Source organism: Vanessa atalanta, chromosome 3 (assembly GCF_905147765.1).
Source record: "Vanessa atalanta chromosome 3, ilVanAtal1.2, whole genome shotgun sequence".
Lineage (NCBI taxonomy): Eukaryota > Metazoa > Arthropoda > Insecta > Lepidoptera > Nymphalidae > Vanessa > Vanessa atalanta.
In genome coordinates this window covers 3,555,573-3,571,002 of record NC_061873.1, presented here as the reverse complement: position 1 = coordinate 3,571,002, position 15,430 = coordinate 3,555,573, and the positions used below count along the sequence as shown (strand labels likewise).

The following is a 15,430-nucleotide window of genomic DNA, read 5'->3' as shown; positions in this document are numbered from 1 at the left end:
TCATACATTTGTTATACTTCTATCATATCGAGTATCCCTATCACTACTTTTATTTATTATATATTTATAAAGAATATTTTTATTTAAAATAGCCCAACAATCTAAGGGTTGCGAGTAACATTACCTATTATGGGGCCTCTACAACGGAAACTCAGCTGAGTGGTGCGTTTCATTTTTAATTATACATTTTAAAAAGGCTGTAATGAATTTTAAATATATTTTAATTAACTACACAGATGAAGGAGAATTACACGAGATTTTAGCGTGTCGAACGCCAATGGGATCGATTATTGCTTTATCTAATACAAACAATGCTAAAGATATTGGTATTCAAAACAATCAGAATCCGATTAGCGTATATACAGTGAGCCCCCATCATATTGGTGATGAAAATGAATTATCAAAATATAAAATAATGAAAAAAATAGCTCCTATGATAGATACAATATATGACTCACAATTTCAGTGGATACATAAATTTCCAAAAGTTAATAAAGTTTCTTACGTCAAAATGAATGATATTCTTCAACTTGTTCCTTATTCTGGGATGTTGAAACCAAATGAAGTCCAATATGTTAATGTTATATTTAGACCAAAGTCTAATATAAACGTTCGTGTGATATTAGAATGTGAAGTGTTAGGTGGACCACCAGAAACTATTATTATTACTGGTCAGAGTTCTGAGTTGTTGTACAAAATAAGTACCCATAAACTTAATTTCAAAATACGTTCTTATCATGAAAATGCTACGGAACAGTTGACCATTTCAAACATTGCACAGCTACCGTTTGAATATAAAACCTACTTAAACGAGCCGATGTTTAAAAATAGTCTATATGGGACCATCATTGATCTAGTTCCGCCTGAAAAAAAATTGGAACCAGAACAGCAATCGGAAATTAAAATTGAAATGAGACCTGGAATAATGGGATATTTTCATCGAACTTTTCTCTTAGAAATCGGGCATCTTCCTTTTATACCTATAGAAGTTTTTGGTTGGGGCGTTATACCTCAAATATATTTATCATTACCACGACCAGATATTATAAAGGTATATCTTAATATTAGAAGCTGTTTTGCAACTTGTTTATATTTCTAACACCTTTGATTAATAATAATAATTTATTGTTTCCTAAATAAAATATCTGTACAAACTTTCGATCATAATTATAGTCGACTCTTAGGCGAACTAGTATTTACAATTTCCTTTATATGATTTAATTCATTAAAAACCACATATAGCTTGAATTTTCTTTAATAAATTATTTGCTGATATTTTTATATAATATAGCATGAGTATCGATGGAATCTTTATAAAGAATTGTGTGTTGCATTGATCTCAGAATATCTGAAATATTTAATGTGATTTTAGCTTGACTTGGAGGTGGGTTATTTAGCAATACCTACGCTTACGGAAGAATATTTAGAAGCGCTTCGTGAAGTATTCTCTAGTACTACATCCGAACATTTAAATACACCATTAGTAGAAGAATGTTTTGAAGATCCTTATTTTCAACTTGACTGGCATATATGTTCCGCTTGGGTAATAATTAACAGCAAAATCAAAAAATATGTAACTAGAATAAATTATAAATGACATTGTTAATGTAATTTCAGGATGCTTATCCTTCTGTCATGGACATCGAGTTGGCAATAGAGCGAATGCTAGTTATTAATCATATCACTTTGCATCCAGAAATTTTAGTTTCATTTCAAGCAGCGTCAAAAATTGGATCTATTCCTGGTTTTGCCACAATTCCCTATATGATCGACTATGGTGTTGTAATTACAGGAAGTACGGTAATGAGACGGATAATTATAAAATTAAAATTAAATAAATTTGAATTTCTAATCAAATATTCGAAAATTTTAGATACAATGTTGTGTTGAAGTAATAAATTACGGACCAATTGTAACAAAGGTACATATTGCCAAAAGCTCTCATCTTCCACCTTGGTTGGCATTGAAGTTATGTGGGAAGTTAGGTCCTGGTGAAATGGGTAAACTTGAAATTATGTTTGCGCCAACGTCAGCTGATATCACTGAGTTGGAGCAAAATGTTGAAACATTCTTTAATTTAGAGGTATTAAATAAGTTTTTTTTTTTTATATTTTTTAATATTGATTCTGTAAAGATCCATTATAATTATGTATTAAAAAAAAATAACGATATTTAAACAAATTATTGTCTAATAAATACACTTAACTGTTTTAAAGATAAATATTATTTATATGTCAAATTACTGAGCAAGGATGGATCTAGAACAAAGTTATCATAATTTTATTTACTTATTTATCCCATATCAAAAATAATAACAATGTCGGGTGTCTATTTGATCTGTGTATAAATATTTTTTGTTTAGTAGAGTAGAGCAGAATGCTTAAACAGGCTTCTTATTCCGTTACGGTGTGAGTTTTTTTAAAAATGACCCTTAAAGTAACTCGTAATACGTGTGACAAATGTTTGAAATTTTCTTTAATAAAATAATTTATTTGACTCCATAGGTTCCATATGGGGTGACAATACCAGTCAAAATAAAGGCTTTATGTGCAGTACCTTATTTAGTATCTAATGTGAGAGAAATTGATTTTGGTTCTGTGAGATGTGGAGATAAAGTTGTATGTTCTATTCCTATAAAAAACATGTAAGTACACATTTAATTTAAATTTGGCAGACTGTCAAAGAAGCTTGATTGTATGTGGGTACCATAGCCCTTAGTCATTAAAACTCAGAAATATTAACCATCTCTCACATTGTCAATACGTTAACCACCTTTGGAACTAAATGCCTCCCATCTACTATTAATCCTTAGACATTTGTTTTTTTTTTGCGCCAATTATTTTTAATAAGTCAACTTAAAAATTAATGTTATCTTTAGTGGAAAACCTACGTGCATCTGGTTCGTGACATTAAGATTGAAAACTCCGGGGTCAAACGTTATGACAGTTCTTGATAGCTCTGGAAAGTATGAACCTGGTGAAGGAGGATGGTTGAGTATTGCTTTCAAGCCCACGATAGAGGTTATTTTACAGAATAAAATAAATATAAATACGTTTTGTGTAACTAATTAATAGAAACGATTAACGCCTCAGAACAAAAGAAGCGTGATATTAATCAGTTACTAAAAATTTAGTTAACATTTGTAGAAAGACCACAATTATGTGATCCTGTTGAATATAATAACCTGATTTTTCAAAAATAACTCATTTTTTAATACAAGCTACTAACTTTTTAAGTGCAAATCTGAAAATCTGTGGCATCGAATCGAATAACTTCGCCCAGGAATGCATAAAATGCATAGACTTTGCGAACTGTGTAATAAGTATGTTCTAAAATGTAATGTTTTATATTGAATTATCTGTTTTACTTCTAGATGGCCTACGAGGGTGTTTTGATATTTAAATTTCACATGAATCCCAACCGACTAACAATACCGATCACCGGTCAAGGGATATTACCTCAAGTGCATATAATTGGACCGTACGTTAGCTTTCCACCGACGTTGCCGTGGGCAGAAACATCTGAAAATTATTTCGGCATGACAAACCCTTGTCCATTTCCAATCGAACTTATAATAGCGCATAGTGATAAGTAAATTGTTTAATTTATCTTTTTATTACTTGTTAAAAATGAAAATATTAATAATAACATTGTTTATAGGCAATGGAAAGATGAGGAGGACGTGTACCAATTACTATATAAATATTACAATAAGCCTGAAGAGATGTTACTTCCAGCCTCAACTCCGGGCTCTGGAATGCCACCGGAGATAGTTAATTTCTATAAGAAGTTTAAAGAAAGAGTAAAGAGGTAATTTTATCTTAAAATTAAGCTTCAGCTTTAAAAATATTTGAACTTGAACTATTTTATATTCATTCAGATGCAAAGAAGAGGAAGCTCAATCATCGAAGCCGTCTACTGTTCGAGCGTCTGCTTCTTCGCGGTATATTTTGTTACTGATGTAACTAACATAATCGGGATTGCCATTATTTAGCAAATCATAATTGATCTCTTAACTTGTAGGAAAGCTAAAAGTCCAAAAACCACTGCTAAAACAACATCTGCAGCAAAGGAAGCAGCAACTCCTAAGATACATAGAACAGAAACTGAAATTATAAATGGTTAATTATTTTAAAGCTTACTTAATTTCTTTATATTCATTTTCGCAGGAATACTCATATTCTTTTTGTTTCAGTAACTCCCTTCTTTTTCAAAAAGCAATTCAGCTCCTAAGGGAGACGCGTAAGCGCACTATTTGCTGTGATGAAAATTTAACTCTGTCTATTCCTCCCCATTCTTCTTCTTATTATTCTGAGTAATTTACTGTTGAAACCACTGCGATGGCCGTCCTCGAAACGGATTGGAGAGGCTGCGGGAAAGTGTCAATATAACGCATCCGCGGCCCCTCCTGCGCAGTGTTCGGCTCGTGGGTCGACGGAGCTCAGAGAGCGACGGTGATCTCGCCCCCCGGCACTCCTCGCTATTGCGTACGGCACGAGGCCATCCTGGCTACCGTACTCCTCAGAGCCATCTGAAATAGAAAACTGAGGACCCCACCTCAGGCGTTTACGGCCCCAGGGTCGCGTCCTATCTTTTAAGGCCCAGACGTTTGTGGGGCTGTGGGTGGGCTGAGACGACGCCTTCGTCGTCTCCGCCGAGCAGGATCAGCCTTTTCACGTTCCCGCTCCGCTGTCTCCTTCTGGACCATGACGGTCTTATAGACTACGGCCCTCCACGCCAATTCCCTGCGGTGCATCGCCGATACGATTGCTCGCAGGTTGCCTGACAGAGTTCGCTGCTTTAGCGACAAGGCTAACTGTTGCACCTCATGCCATTTTTTTTAATCCAAATGTTAAATTTTGTTTTAGATATTGGTGTGTAATTTAAATGAGCAAAGTCATGTTTGTTATAATAATATTTTTACAGATGTAATAAAGGAAATGAAAGATGCGAATGTGGATCCATTAAAAGAATGTCTCAATGTTTTTGATATTACATCGACAGACGATGATTCTAAAGATAAGCATTCCAATGGGATGCTGATTTTTATGCATGGATCTCCCTGTGAAGGTTAGAATTTACAATAAGCTGTTAAGCATATGTAGCTTAAATAATGTCATAACAATCTATAAGGCTAAGTAATATATATCTCTTAAATGTTGAATAGGTAAGTATTCATATTTAAAAAATGGGTGCTTTTCGAGTATTTGATGTATGGCTAGTACTAGAAGGTCGCCTGTGTATCGATTTTTACGAAAATCGGTGATTCAGAAGAAGGTCGTTTTATTTTAGGCTCTTGATATAAGATATTGCATGCAAGGATATAAGAGCTTGCATGTCTCAAATTTTTCAAAGAATCGACGAAATAACAACATGTGGCTTTTTTTCTTAGGTATCGTTTGCACATTTGCTACCTTCCAAGATCTCAAACGTTTGTCTGGACATTTTCCGTTCAAATATGACGCTAAATGATAAGCATTTAAATGATATTGCTCATCGAATATGTTTTTTAATAAATAATAAAATTTCAGAAATGCAGTGCCAAGAAATTGCTTATGCTATGGGTAAAGCACTCGGACTTCCAACAATCAACGTAGACTTGTGTTTTATTGAGGCTTTGTGCGTTTGTAACTGCTCTGCAAAATTTGTACTTATTCAAGCCATAAACGAAATGTATGAGATATCAAGAAAGAATGTAACTAAAACTGATTCTGATGTAGATGAGGCAGATTCTGAGGGTAATTGTAAATTTTAATCCGATATTTATTTGACGATGTAAGATTTTTATGTACAATGACATGGAATTAGATATGTACAATGAAATTAGAATGTAGAATCTATAGATCACATGTTTTATTACAGTATCTCCTGAAGAAAAAGACGACAATTTTGAAGTGTTATATAAAAAGATGGAATTTTTGGCAAATAATAAAAATGTCACTCCACGATCTAAAGTTAGTGATAAGAAGAAAAAAAGGTCACCGACTTCTTCAGTTATATCGCACACCGCTTTAGGAGCTATAGGATCTTCCACCATGTTTCAAATGGTTAGAAAGTATTTAAAATCTTCTATTACAGAAAAAAAAAAACTATTGGACATAAGAATATCTATTTAATTTACAATAATTATTTTAAAAACCATTTATTTTTAGGATTTATTTCAAGAAGTTTTGTCTGATTACCTGAAATTACCAAGATTTGATAGAGGTTTTATAGTAGACAGCTTAACAAGTATCGCTATAAAAAATCCGCCACAAGTGCTCACCACTCTCATTAAATGTAAACGTAATATAAGGAATATCCATCTCGTATTATGTCAATCGGACTTTAACAGATGGGCTCAGACTTATGAAGAGAATCTACGAGAAGCCGATCTGGGTGACGAGTAAGAAATATAAACTACATAATAGATATATAATTTTTTGTTACCCCAAGGAGATCAAACATTTATAATATTTACAAACCCTAAGAACATTGTAAAAAGATAAAAATTGTAAGCAAATTCCATATTTATAAATTTAATATTTGCTTACATAATAGTAAAATAGAAATAGTATTAAAATTAATGTAACCTGATATTTTAGGGAGACGTCCAAAGTATACGATGAGACGGAAATTGCAAAAATTGTGAAGTCGTTTGATGAAATGGAAGGTGAAGAATTCGAATCTATAAGTCCTGAATTAAAATATATTTATATTAATTATGGTTTGGAAGAAAGACGTAATAAGCATTACGAAAAAGTCGGGTATTGATTAAATTATTTATCAATAATAAGTAGTAGGTACATATGTTAATATTTATGCTAATTTAACTTTGATTTCAGTTGTCTCAAATTAGCAGTGTCTAAAGATAAAAGTGCTAGAGGTATTATATTGATTTTTTATTCGTTTTGGAATATAAAATTGAAAGATTTTTTATTTTATTTTAAACAAACTTTTTCAGATCATAGTAGATCAGTTTTAGCTATTGATAAATCAGAATCTAAAAAGAAAATAAAAAAAGACGATGTTAAAGGTAAGGTACTAATATAATATTAAAGCGCAGAAAAATCGAAATAAGTTGTATGAATTTTATATACTTTTTTTTAAACTTTATGATAAAAAAAGTCTGGTTTTAGCAAAACCTACGAGTGAATATTTGAATATGAACTTGAGGTATAACGAATATATTAAAACTACATACGAGAATCTAATAAATGTTGCAAATAATTGGGTATTAGATCTTGAAGATGTTGGTAGTCCACTATATGGTTTTAATGGACAAGTGCTTAATTCAGCTCAAAAGAAAGTTAAGCGAAAATCTGAAGTACAAATACAAGTAAGTTGAAAAAGGTTTTAATGAAAATATAAAATTACCAATGTTTGTTTCAATATTTTGTATTTTATAGGTATCTGATGTCAGCTTGTCGGAAAGAGGTTTCCCATTGACCGTTATTTCATGCCCTTGTCTACGTTACAAGCAAGCGTTGGTCAATATGTTTACTAAATCAGCTATCGTACAAAATGCTCTCAAAGAAGAAGAAAATTACGATCTACTTAAATTTCCCATAAATAAAAAGACGTATACGGTATTGCTACCCAAAACTTTTCCAGTAATAAACAGCGAAGAGCCTTTATGTTGGTACTATTTAGACGAACCACCAGTAAGTTTTATTGAAACCCAGTTCCCACAAATATTATCATTATATGATAAGTACATTTTAATAATGCTTTTTCAGATAAAAAAATGTGAATGCAATCAGGTCAATGATTTAAGTTTATTAGATGATACGACTCAAGATAATGTTTTAAATATATTATCAAAATGGCATTGTACATGCGGTAAAAAGGTAGAAACTTATAGCATTAATAGAATAGAGAACATACAATTTTTTCAAATTATTAATATAGATAGGTCTGTGAGCGATTTCTCCTCCTAGTAGTTAATACTTCATATATTATTACTAAAACAGCAGTACAAAATCTGCTCATTATAAGTTGTCCGTTTTAGGTAACTTCTTCTCAAACATCAACAAGTGAGATACCATCTACATCAATCGAAAGGGTATTACCAGAAGAAAGTCCAGTTGATATCGACTATCCTGTTCCTCTGCATAGTGTAAAATCTTTATCTGGCAAGTAACTGATTTGGTGTATTTTTATGTTTCATCTGACCGTAAATTAAAATTTAAATATTTTTTTTAAAAGTTAAACGTAATTTGAAACTCGATAAAACAAAAATGTCGTACGGTACCACTAAGTAATTATTTAGTTTCACTTCCACCGTGTCAGTACTTATCATTATATTCTGATTCAGTGACATAGACCACCTTCACATATACTTTCAATAGCATTCAACACGAAACCTACCACATCAAAATATTAGTAGGATATTAAATACAATTTTTTTATTACTGCTTACAAAGAAAAAAGTTATCAACCGGTTGACTTTTTGGGGTATTGAAAAAAGAAAACAACACAAAAAAAGCAAAGCTCACTTTTATTTAATACTGCAACTAAAAAAGGATATCTTTTAAAACATATTTATAGTATGAGCTCAATTAAATCTGTGTTTTGGCATCCGTTAAATACTTTCGGTCTAGATTCGTGCATCCGGATCTAATTGGAAATCCACAACTGTTAAAGTTTATTCAGACATAAAATCCTTTACCTGAAATGCTAATTTTAGATCGTGATACACGTATCATTTTATATCCTGGAGATCTAGTAAGATGCAAATATACATTCAGTCCGCAAATTGAAGGAAATTTCAATGTCAGAAGGTTCGTTGAAGTTAGTGGATGGCCGGAATCACGAGTTGACATAATTGTATCTGGTATATGCGATTTGCCAAGGTATCTAAAAACTCACAGGAAAAATAATTATTTTGTAAAACTCAAACTGATTTTGATTTTTATCATTCATAAGGCTAGATAATCGGCCAAAAAAAATGTTTGAAAATTTTGTCAGAAGAACTATAGAAAATGAAGTTTATAAAGGTGCGTATTTAGACGATCAAAAGATTTTCGATTTCGGACCTATTTTCATCGGAAGCAATAGGTAAGAAAGTTATTATTAATTGCATCCGGCTAACACATTAAATTGAATATATCAGATTAATTGATTATTTTTACAGAATATACGAAGAAAAATATACCGTAGATTTAAGAAATTCATCATTGATAACGACTGATATAGAAATTGCATTCATTGAAGACTCAACCGTTTTTCAATTTGACAGATCTTTTATGAGTTTAGAGGTACGCTTTATACTTTATCTCATTATAATGTTCAATAACACAGATTAATTACTTATATCATTTTTCCCTTTTTTAGCCTGGATGTCGGGGAAAGTTAACAATAAAGGCAGCTCCAACTGAAATTGGAATTAACACAACTATTTTGATGTTCTGTATTAAAGATAATCCTGAAATTGTCACTGTAACTATAGCTTGTAGTGGAGTCGTACCTGTTGTAGAAATTCTGCCATTGACCAAAATGATAGGTAAAAAATATGACATAATTTAATGAAGTTGGAGCTGAAAACCCTTTTAAAACATATTTATACTATACTTATAGAGCCAATGCACAGTATTAATATATTTCAGAGTTTGGCAAACATTTATTATATCGTCGTGAAGATGATAGGTTTATTGTGAAAAATGATTCTATACTTCCCATTAAATGGAAAATACATAATACAGAAGATTTTGTTGAAGATTTTTTAATAACCCAAAAGACTGGAGTCGTGGCAAGGAACGACAACCAGATCGTCCCAGTGACCTACATAGCTTGCAGAGTTGGCGTTATATCTAATAAAGCACTAACTATTGATGTTAGTTAAATTTATCTCGACATCTTTACGCGGTTTCCATTTGTGACAGAACTATCTGACCCAAGGTTTTTTAAATTACAATATCGTGGACAAAATATTACATACCTAGATAAAATATTAACCATTTTATGTATTTTCAACATAAAAAAAAGGTTTCTGGAAATGTAGAATTCTGTATTTTAAAGATCTTCTTAAATGTTTAGTAAAAAAATGCTGCAGTTAAGTCTGAATAAAAATTAAACTAAAACAAAAACGTTTCTAGATATACGACGCAGAAGGCCGCGGAGATCCAATGTTAACAGATTCGCTATTCTTGTCTGCCGAGTGTTATGACGTGATGGTAGAATGCGCGCACGAGAACCCAAGCGAAAATTTCCTAAATTACGGCAATGTGAAAGTTAACTCGACTGTAGTTCGGGAAATGTACTTATTAAATCGTGGCAGATATAATGTCTTCTATAAGTTAGTGAGCTAATTTTAATACAACAGAAAAAAATAAAGTACAACAGTTTGTAATACGTTTTATTTGTAGAAACTTTAATCTTAAAATAATTTTATCAGATCTAACTTTAAATAAGCAAGGAATCTGTACTGTTAGTTTTATTTTTTCTACCTAAAAGGATTTATTTATTTTAGATTGAAAAAAGTTAAGAATTTCCCTGAACCATCTTTACTACGATCATTTGAAGCAACACCAGAGTGTGGTATCATACCACCTTCTTTGAAGCTTGTCAGTATAGAATTTGTTTGCACTCCTACTACTTCCCTAAATTTAGTCAATGTGCCTGCCTACATTTGCTCTTTGCTAGACGGAAGTAAAAATCAAGTAGTCGTCGCAAAATTTCCCGTGTGCGTTACGATTGCCTCTTTTTACAATACGTGAGTTTACCAGCATCTGATACGTTCAAATTTTTTTTAAATTATTTCTTAATATGTATCAATAATATATCCTTTGACACAAATTCTAGTTTCACATTGTTCCCTCTTGGCGAATTGAATTTCCATATAATTCCCGTGGGAAGTGGTGTAATACGTGAAGTTATTTTGAACAATACCAGTAAATGTCCTGTAACATATGAAATAGTTCTTCCGTTAAAATATAGACGTGATCCTGATGATCCTCAACCCCAAGCGAAATTAAAAGACAACAAGTAAGTTATTCTCACTATACCATACAGTTTAATAATACACGGATGATTCATTTATTCATTTATGATTTCACAGATTAAAGAATCCACCGTTAAATTGTGGTAATTTTCTAATTTACAATGATGACAACCTTCTCGCACCAGGCACAAGTAGAACTCTTCAGATACAATTTCATGCTACGTCTGCTACAACGTTTCAAGAAACAATTAATTTTGTAATAAGTGATACTTGTCCTGCTGAAAGCCAGGGAGTTCCACTTAAGCTTGTAGGAACAGGAGCAATGCCAACGTTAGATTTTTGGAATTTAGAAACAACGTTCCGTGAACATTTAATTGTAAAAAATCTTTTTGACTACAAAGTTCCTGAGGTACCGTATTTTTGTCTTCTACAATTGTAAATTATTGTTATTATTATTTAATCTTGTTATGAGTCGTATTAACGTATTGACACTATTCATATTTAATGCTTATTTTTCTAGTCATCTTCGCATTGCGTTTTTGTGGAGGACTCTGTCACGCTGCACTTCTTTTGTGTAACTGTAAATTCAAAATATGTGGCAATTCTCGATCTTTATAATAGCGGTTTGGTTGCCTGTGCATTGACTATGAAACTACACTATCAGAATAATTCTAATTCAGATATATTTTCATTGGACAAGTATCACACTCACATAGAACCTTTATTGCACAAAAATTTGGGCATAATATTTAGCCCTAAAGCTCTGGAGGTAACTTAATAACTAAATTGCTAAAAATGAAAGTTTAATACATCAATTACTATCATGATATTTATTGTTAAATTTTTTTTTAGGAATATAGAGCAATTTTAGAAATTAGACTAAAACTATTGCAAAACCAAGAAAAATCATTTAAAGTTTGCTTAATCGGTGAAGGTGTTATACCGAGAATCGGTTTAATAAGTCCTAATTTGAGACAGAAACGATTGGCCGTACTTAATTTTCCGGTTACTTGCTTGGGTTCAATTTCTCAAAAAGAAATTCGTTTCAAAAACGTTAGTTCAGTGCAGGCAATAGTTTCAGCACATGTGTTATTACCTATAAAAGAAGAAAGACCCATTTTCTGGCTTACATCTGCCCCAGACAGCGATCACATGATTTTAGTTGGCAATAATGGTAAATGTATATTGAATATTACTATTACTACTATATATATATTTATACTACTATATATATATATTTATACTATTGTTATTAAGGCACATTATTAATTTGTTTATTTTTAATCTTCAGATATCTCGAATCTAATTATGAACGTGTTATTAAAACCCAATGAAATAGTAACATTGATAGTTCACTATAATCCGATAAAGAGCGGGAGAACGTCTTGCGATGTGAAATTAACAATATTTGAAAATCCCTACGAATATTTTACGGTATATTAAAATAAAACATAATGTGAACTTATAATTAATCTATGACAATTATTATTAAGTGTATTATATTATAGACTGCTGTTAATGTTTGTCTGTTAACTTAGAAATGAATGACAGAATTTATAAAAGTGAATCTTGGAAAGGAGAAAAAACTATACTCAATATTACAGCATTATGTACTTAAAATTTATAGCATGGTCTGATCTCATTTATATTGAATTATGATTATTTGAATTTTTAGAATTAGAAGTGTCAAACCGATAAAAAAACAAAACAAATAAAAATGGATAGTGGTTTGTTTGAAAGTGGTGGTCCAAAATTAGTCAATTTGATAAAATGTTTTTTTATGATTACGTTCAATTTCATTTTTATTATTACTTATAAGAAAATATGAAAATAAAGTTCCAGGATCCAAGCGTATTTATTTTATATCATAAGTATGTATAGGTATATGAGATATGCGAGGAGATTCAGACTGGACTAAATTACTATTAGTATAGTCTATATTGTAGATTATATCAATGGTTAAGAATACGAAAATATACCAGGAGTTTGTCTAAATTACATTGATTTTAGATACTATGCGAAGCAGAAGCCTTCATGGAAGATGTTATACTATTAGGACTGGAAATGCTCTCTATGGAAATCGATTTAAACGCTTATAAATCTTCAGTGGATGGGTAAATTTTATTGTTGTAATGTTTTTAATTAAATATATAAATTTGTTACAAAAACATACTTATGTAGTTATTCAGTTTATTATTTAAAATGTTTTCTATTATAATTCATCTTTCCTCTAAGGACCGTGTCAACGGTGTCTACAGTTGATAGCAGGAAGAAAAGTAAAAGCGCACCTGTCGATAAGAAAAAGTCTCGGCAACTAGATGTCAAGAAATCTAAAAAAGTATCACAAGCATCTGTAAAAGCTAGCGACACAGGAACCAGCGTCGAACACTCTGTCCTCAAATATCTTTTAAATTTTGGTCTGACATAGCAATTTCATTTAAAAGTATACTAGTAATATTGGTTTCGCCAATTGAAAGATCTAAATAACATATTAGTGCATTTTCAGCAAAAAACGTTTTCTAAACGAAATTGATTCGGTAGATTTTACAAATAATAATTTTATTAGTTTATAAGTTAAAGGAATGTAAAAAGATATCTTTTTATCAATATCCAGGCGGCTGTGAATTATGTGTTGCACATAGACGAACAGTAATCATGGTTAATAATTCTGAAAAAGTATATAAGTTTAAATGGGATAACTTTGAACATATTATTGTTAAACCAGCGATTGGATTCATATCGCCGGGAGAAGAGAAGGATTTAGAAATCATTTTCTTCTGTTCTCAACCAGTAGTACTGAGAAAGGTAAGTATTATAAGTGTCTAGATATATTTTTTCTGGCATTTGTTGGCGGACAAGCATATGAGCCACCTGATGGTAAGTGGTCACAACCGCCCATAGACAATGGCGCTGTAAGAAATATTTACCATGCCTTACATCGCCAATGCGCCACCAATCTTGGGAACTAAGATTGGATTTTATCTTCCTTTTGCCTGTGTTACACTGGCTCACTCACATTTCAAATCGGAACACAACTATACTAAGTACTCTTTTTGGCGGTAGAATATCTGATGAGTAAGTATCTGATAAGGTACCCTTCCCCGACGGGCTTGCACAAAGCCACCAAGGACTGCTTATATTCAAATTTTCCATAAGAAACATTTAGTACGTACATAAATTTAACCTATGTATATGCGGATTTTTCAATTTTGTCCAGGTACAAGTGAATCAATTTATCAGTTCCTAGTTTATTTATGCAATTTAAAAACAACCTTTGACATTACCAGATAAATCAGCTAGTTGTATATAGTGAATGCAGTACATTAAAAATCTTAGCTTTTTTGTACTGAAGTGCAACAAATAAAACGAATACCTTTAACGTGAACAAACGTTAAGATCTTTAACGTCACATTAATTAAGGAGTTATCAATTAGTTATGTTTTTTTGGCATTTTATTCTGAGTCATGATAAACCACTCTTCCTTTTTAAAAATGGTTAAAAAAAAATAAAAAAATATATCCTGCTGAGTTTCTTTCGCCGGTTCTTCTCAGGTCTGAGGTGCTAAATTCCGAACCGGTGGTAGATTTTTGACAATCAATAAGCAAGTGTATACACTTCTATATTGAATAAAGATTTTTGACTTTGACTTTGACTTTGAAATAAATTAAATCTACATTTTTATAGGAATTTTTGAATCTGACCTTAGTAGCTATAAGTGACGATTTCTTCACTTTGGACATAAAAGCAAGTACGTGGGATAGTCGGCAAACGGTGACAATATTTGACCATAATAGGTAAGTTCGTTTCAAATTTACATTTTAGAGTTTCGTATACAGAATTATCCTTATGCTATTTCTATTCAAACATATTAAAAGATTAATGTATATTTTATTTTGTCCTGAATATTTAATTTTAGTTAATACAAAAGAAATAACATATTATGTAATTTGATCATATACATCAGACTATTTACGCCTTATTATTTTATTTCTAACTATCCCGTTGGTAATTATCCATTATCAACATCACATGGTTCTTCTCGGTAGAATGTACTTTCCGAACCGGTGGTAGCTTTACATTTAATTCTATACTGTAGCTTTTGTGAGCCTATTTGAAGATAGAATAATTTGATTTTGATTATGTGGCTGCAGAACACGCTTTGTTCAGAAAAAAATAATTGAGGTTTTCCGTTAATAATAACTCAGTGATTGTCCAAAGTTGTCCAAAATATTGGCAATTTTTTTTTAAATGCTTAAAATTCGGTATTTATATCTTCCAAAATAATATTTTTATATAGAGACGCTGATTTAAACGAGAGATATGAAACTATTGTAAACGAACAAGGTAGTTTGATTCCTGGATATTTGTCTGATGTTATTCACATGGTTGTTGTTTATTCGGCTACAACGGAATACACTAAATACGTATGTGGTTTGGAAGGCGAAAAGAATATTGAAGATACATTTATTTATCAAGTAAGGGTTTTCACTTTATAAATTTTGCAGTTTC

The 15,430-nt window shown here is 31.5% G+C and overlaps 1 protein-coding gene across 1 annotated transcript in view; it reads left to right on the top strand.

The window, feature by feature from the left end:
• Window positions 1-15,430, top strand: part of LOC125076876 (hydrocephalus-inducing protein-like) — a 37,783-nt gene that overhangs the window by 10,313 nt on the left and 12,040 nt on the right. Inside the window, 33 exon segments of the mRNA XM_047688601.1 lie at window positions 344-1,051; window positions 1,373-1,543; window positions 1,618-1,800; window positions 1,874-2,083; window positions 2,505-2,644; window positions 2,879-3,020; window positions 3,374-3,591; window positions 4,024-4,121; window positions 4,927-5,090; window positions 5,477-5,738; window positions 5,863-6,047; window positions 6,153-6,385; window positions 6,585-6,746; window positions 6,825-6,865; window positions 6,944-7,015; window positions 7,119-7,318; window positions 7,991-8,114; window positions 8,669-8,834; window positions 8,908-9,039; window positions 9,116-9,239; window positions 9,316-9,484; window positions 9,588-9,814; window positions 10,077-10,276; window positions 10,451-10,693; window positions 10,783-10,965; window positions 11,039-11,330; window positions 11,774-12,095; window positions 12,213-12,355; window positions 12,932-13,035; window positions 13,157-13,338; window positions 13,536-13,726; window positions 14,606-14,715; window positions 15,219-15,396. Coding sequence (XP_047544557.1) covers window positions 344-1,051; window positions 1,373-1,543; window positions 1,618-1,800; window positions 1,874-2,083; window positions 2,505-2,644; window positions 2,879-3,020; window positions 3,374-3,591; window positions 4,024-4,121; window positions 4,927-5,090; window positions 5,477-5,738; window positions 5,863-6,047; window positions 6,153-6,385; window positions 6,585-6,746; window positions 6,825-6,865; window positions 6,944-7,015; window positions 7,119-7,318; window positions 7,991-8,114; window positions 8,669-8,834; window positions 8,908-9,039; window positions 9,116-9,239; window positions 9,316-9,484; window positions 9,588-9,814; window positions 10,077-10,276; window positions 10,451-10,693; window positions 10,783-10,965; window positions 11,039-11,330; window positions 11,774-12,095; window positions 12,213-12,355; window positions 12,932-13,035; window positions 13,157-13,338; window positions 13,536-13,726; window positions 14,606-14,715; window positions 15,219-15,396 — 6,279 coding nt within the window.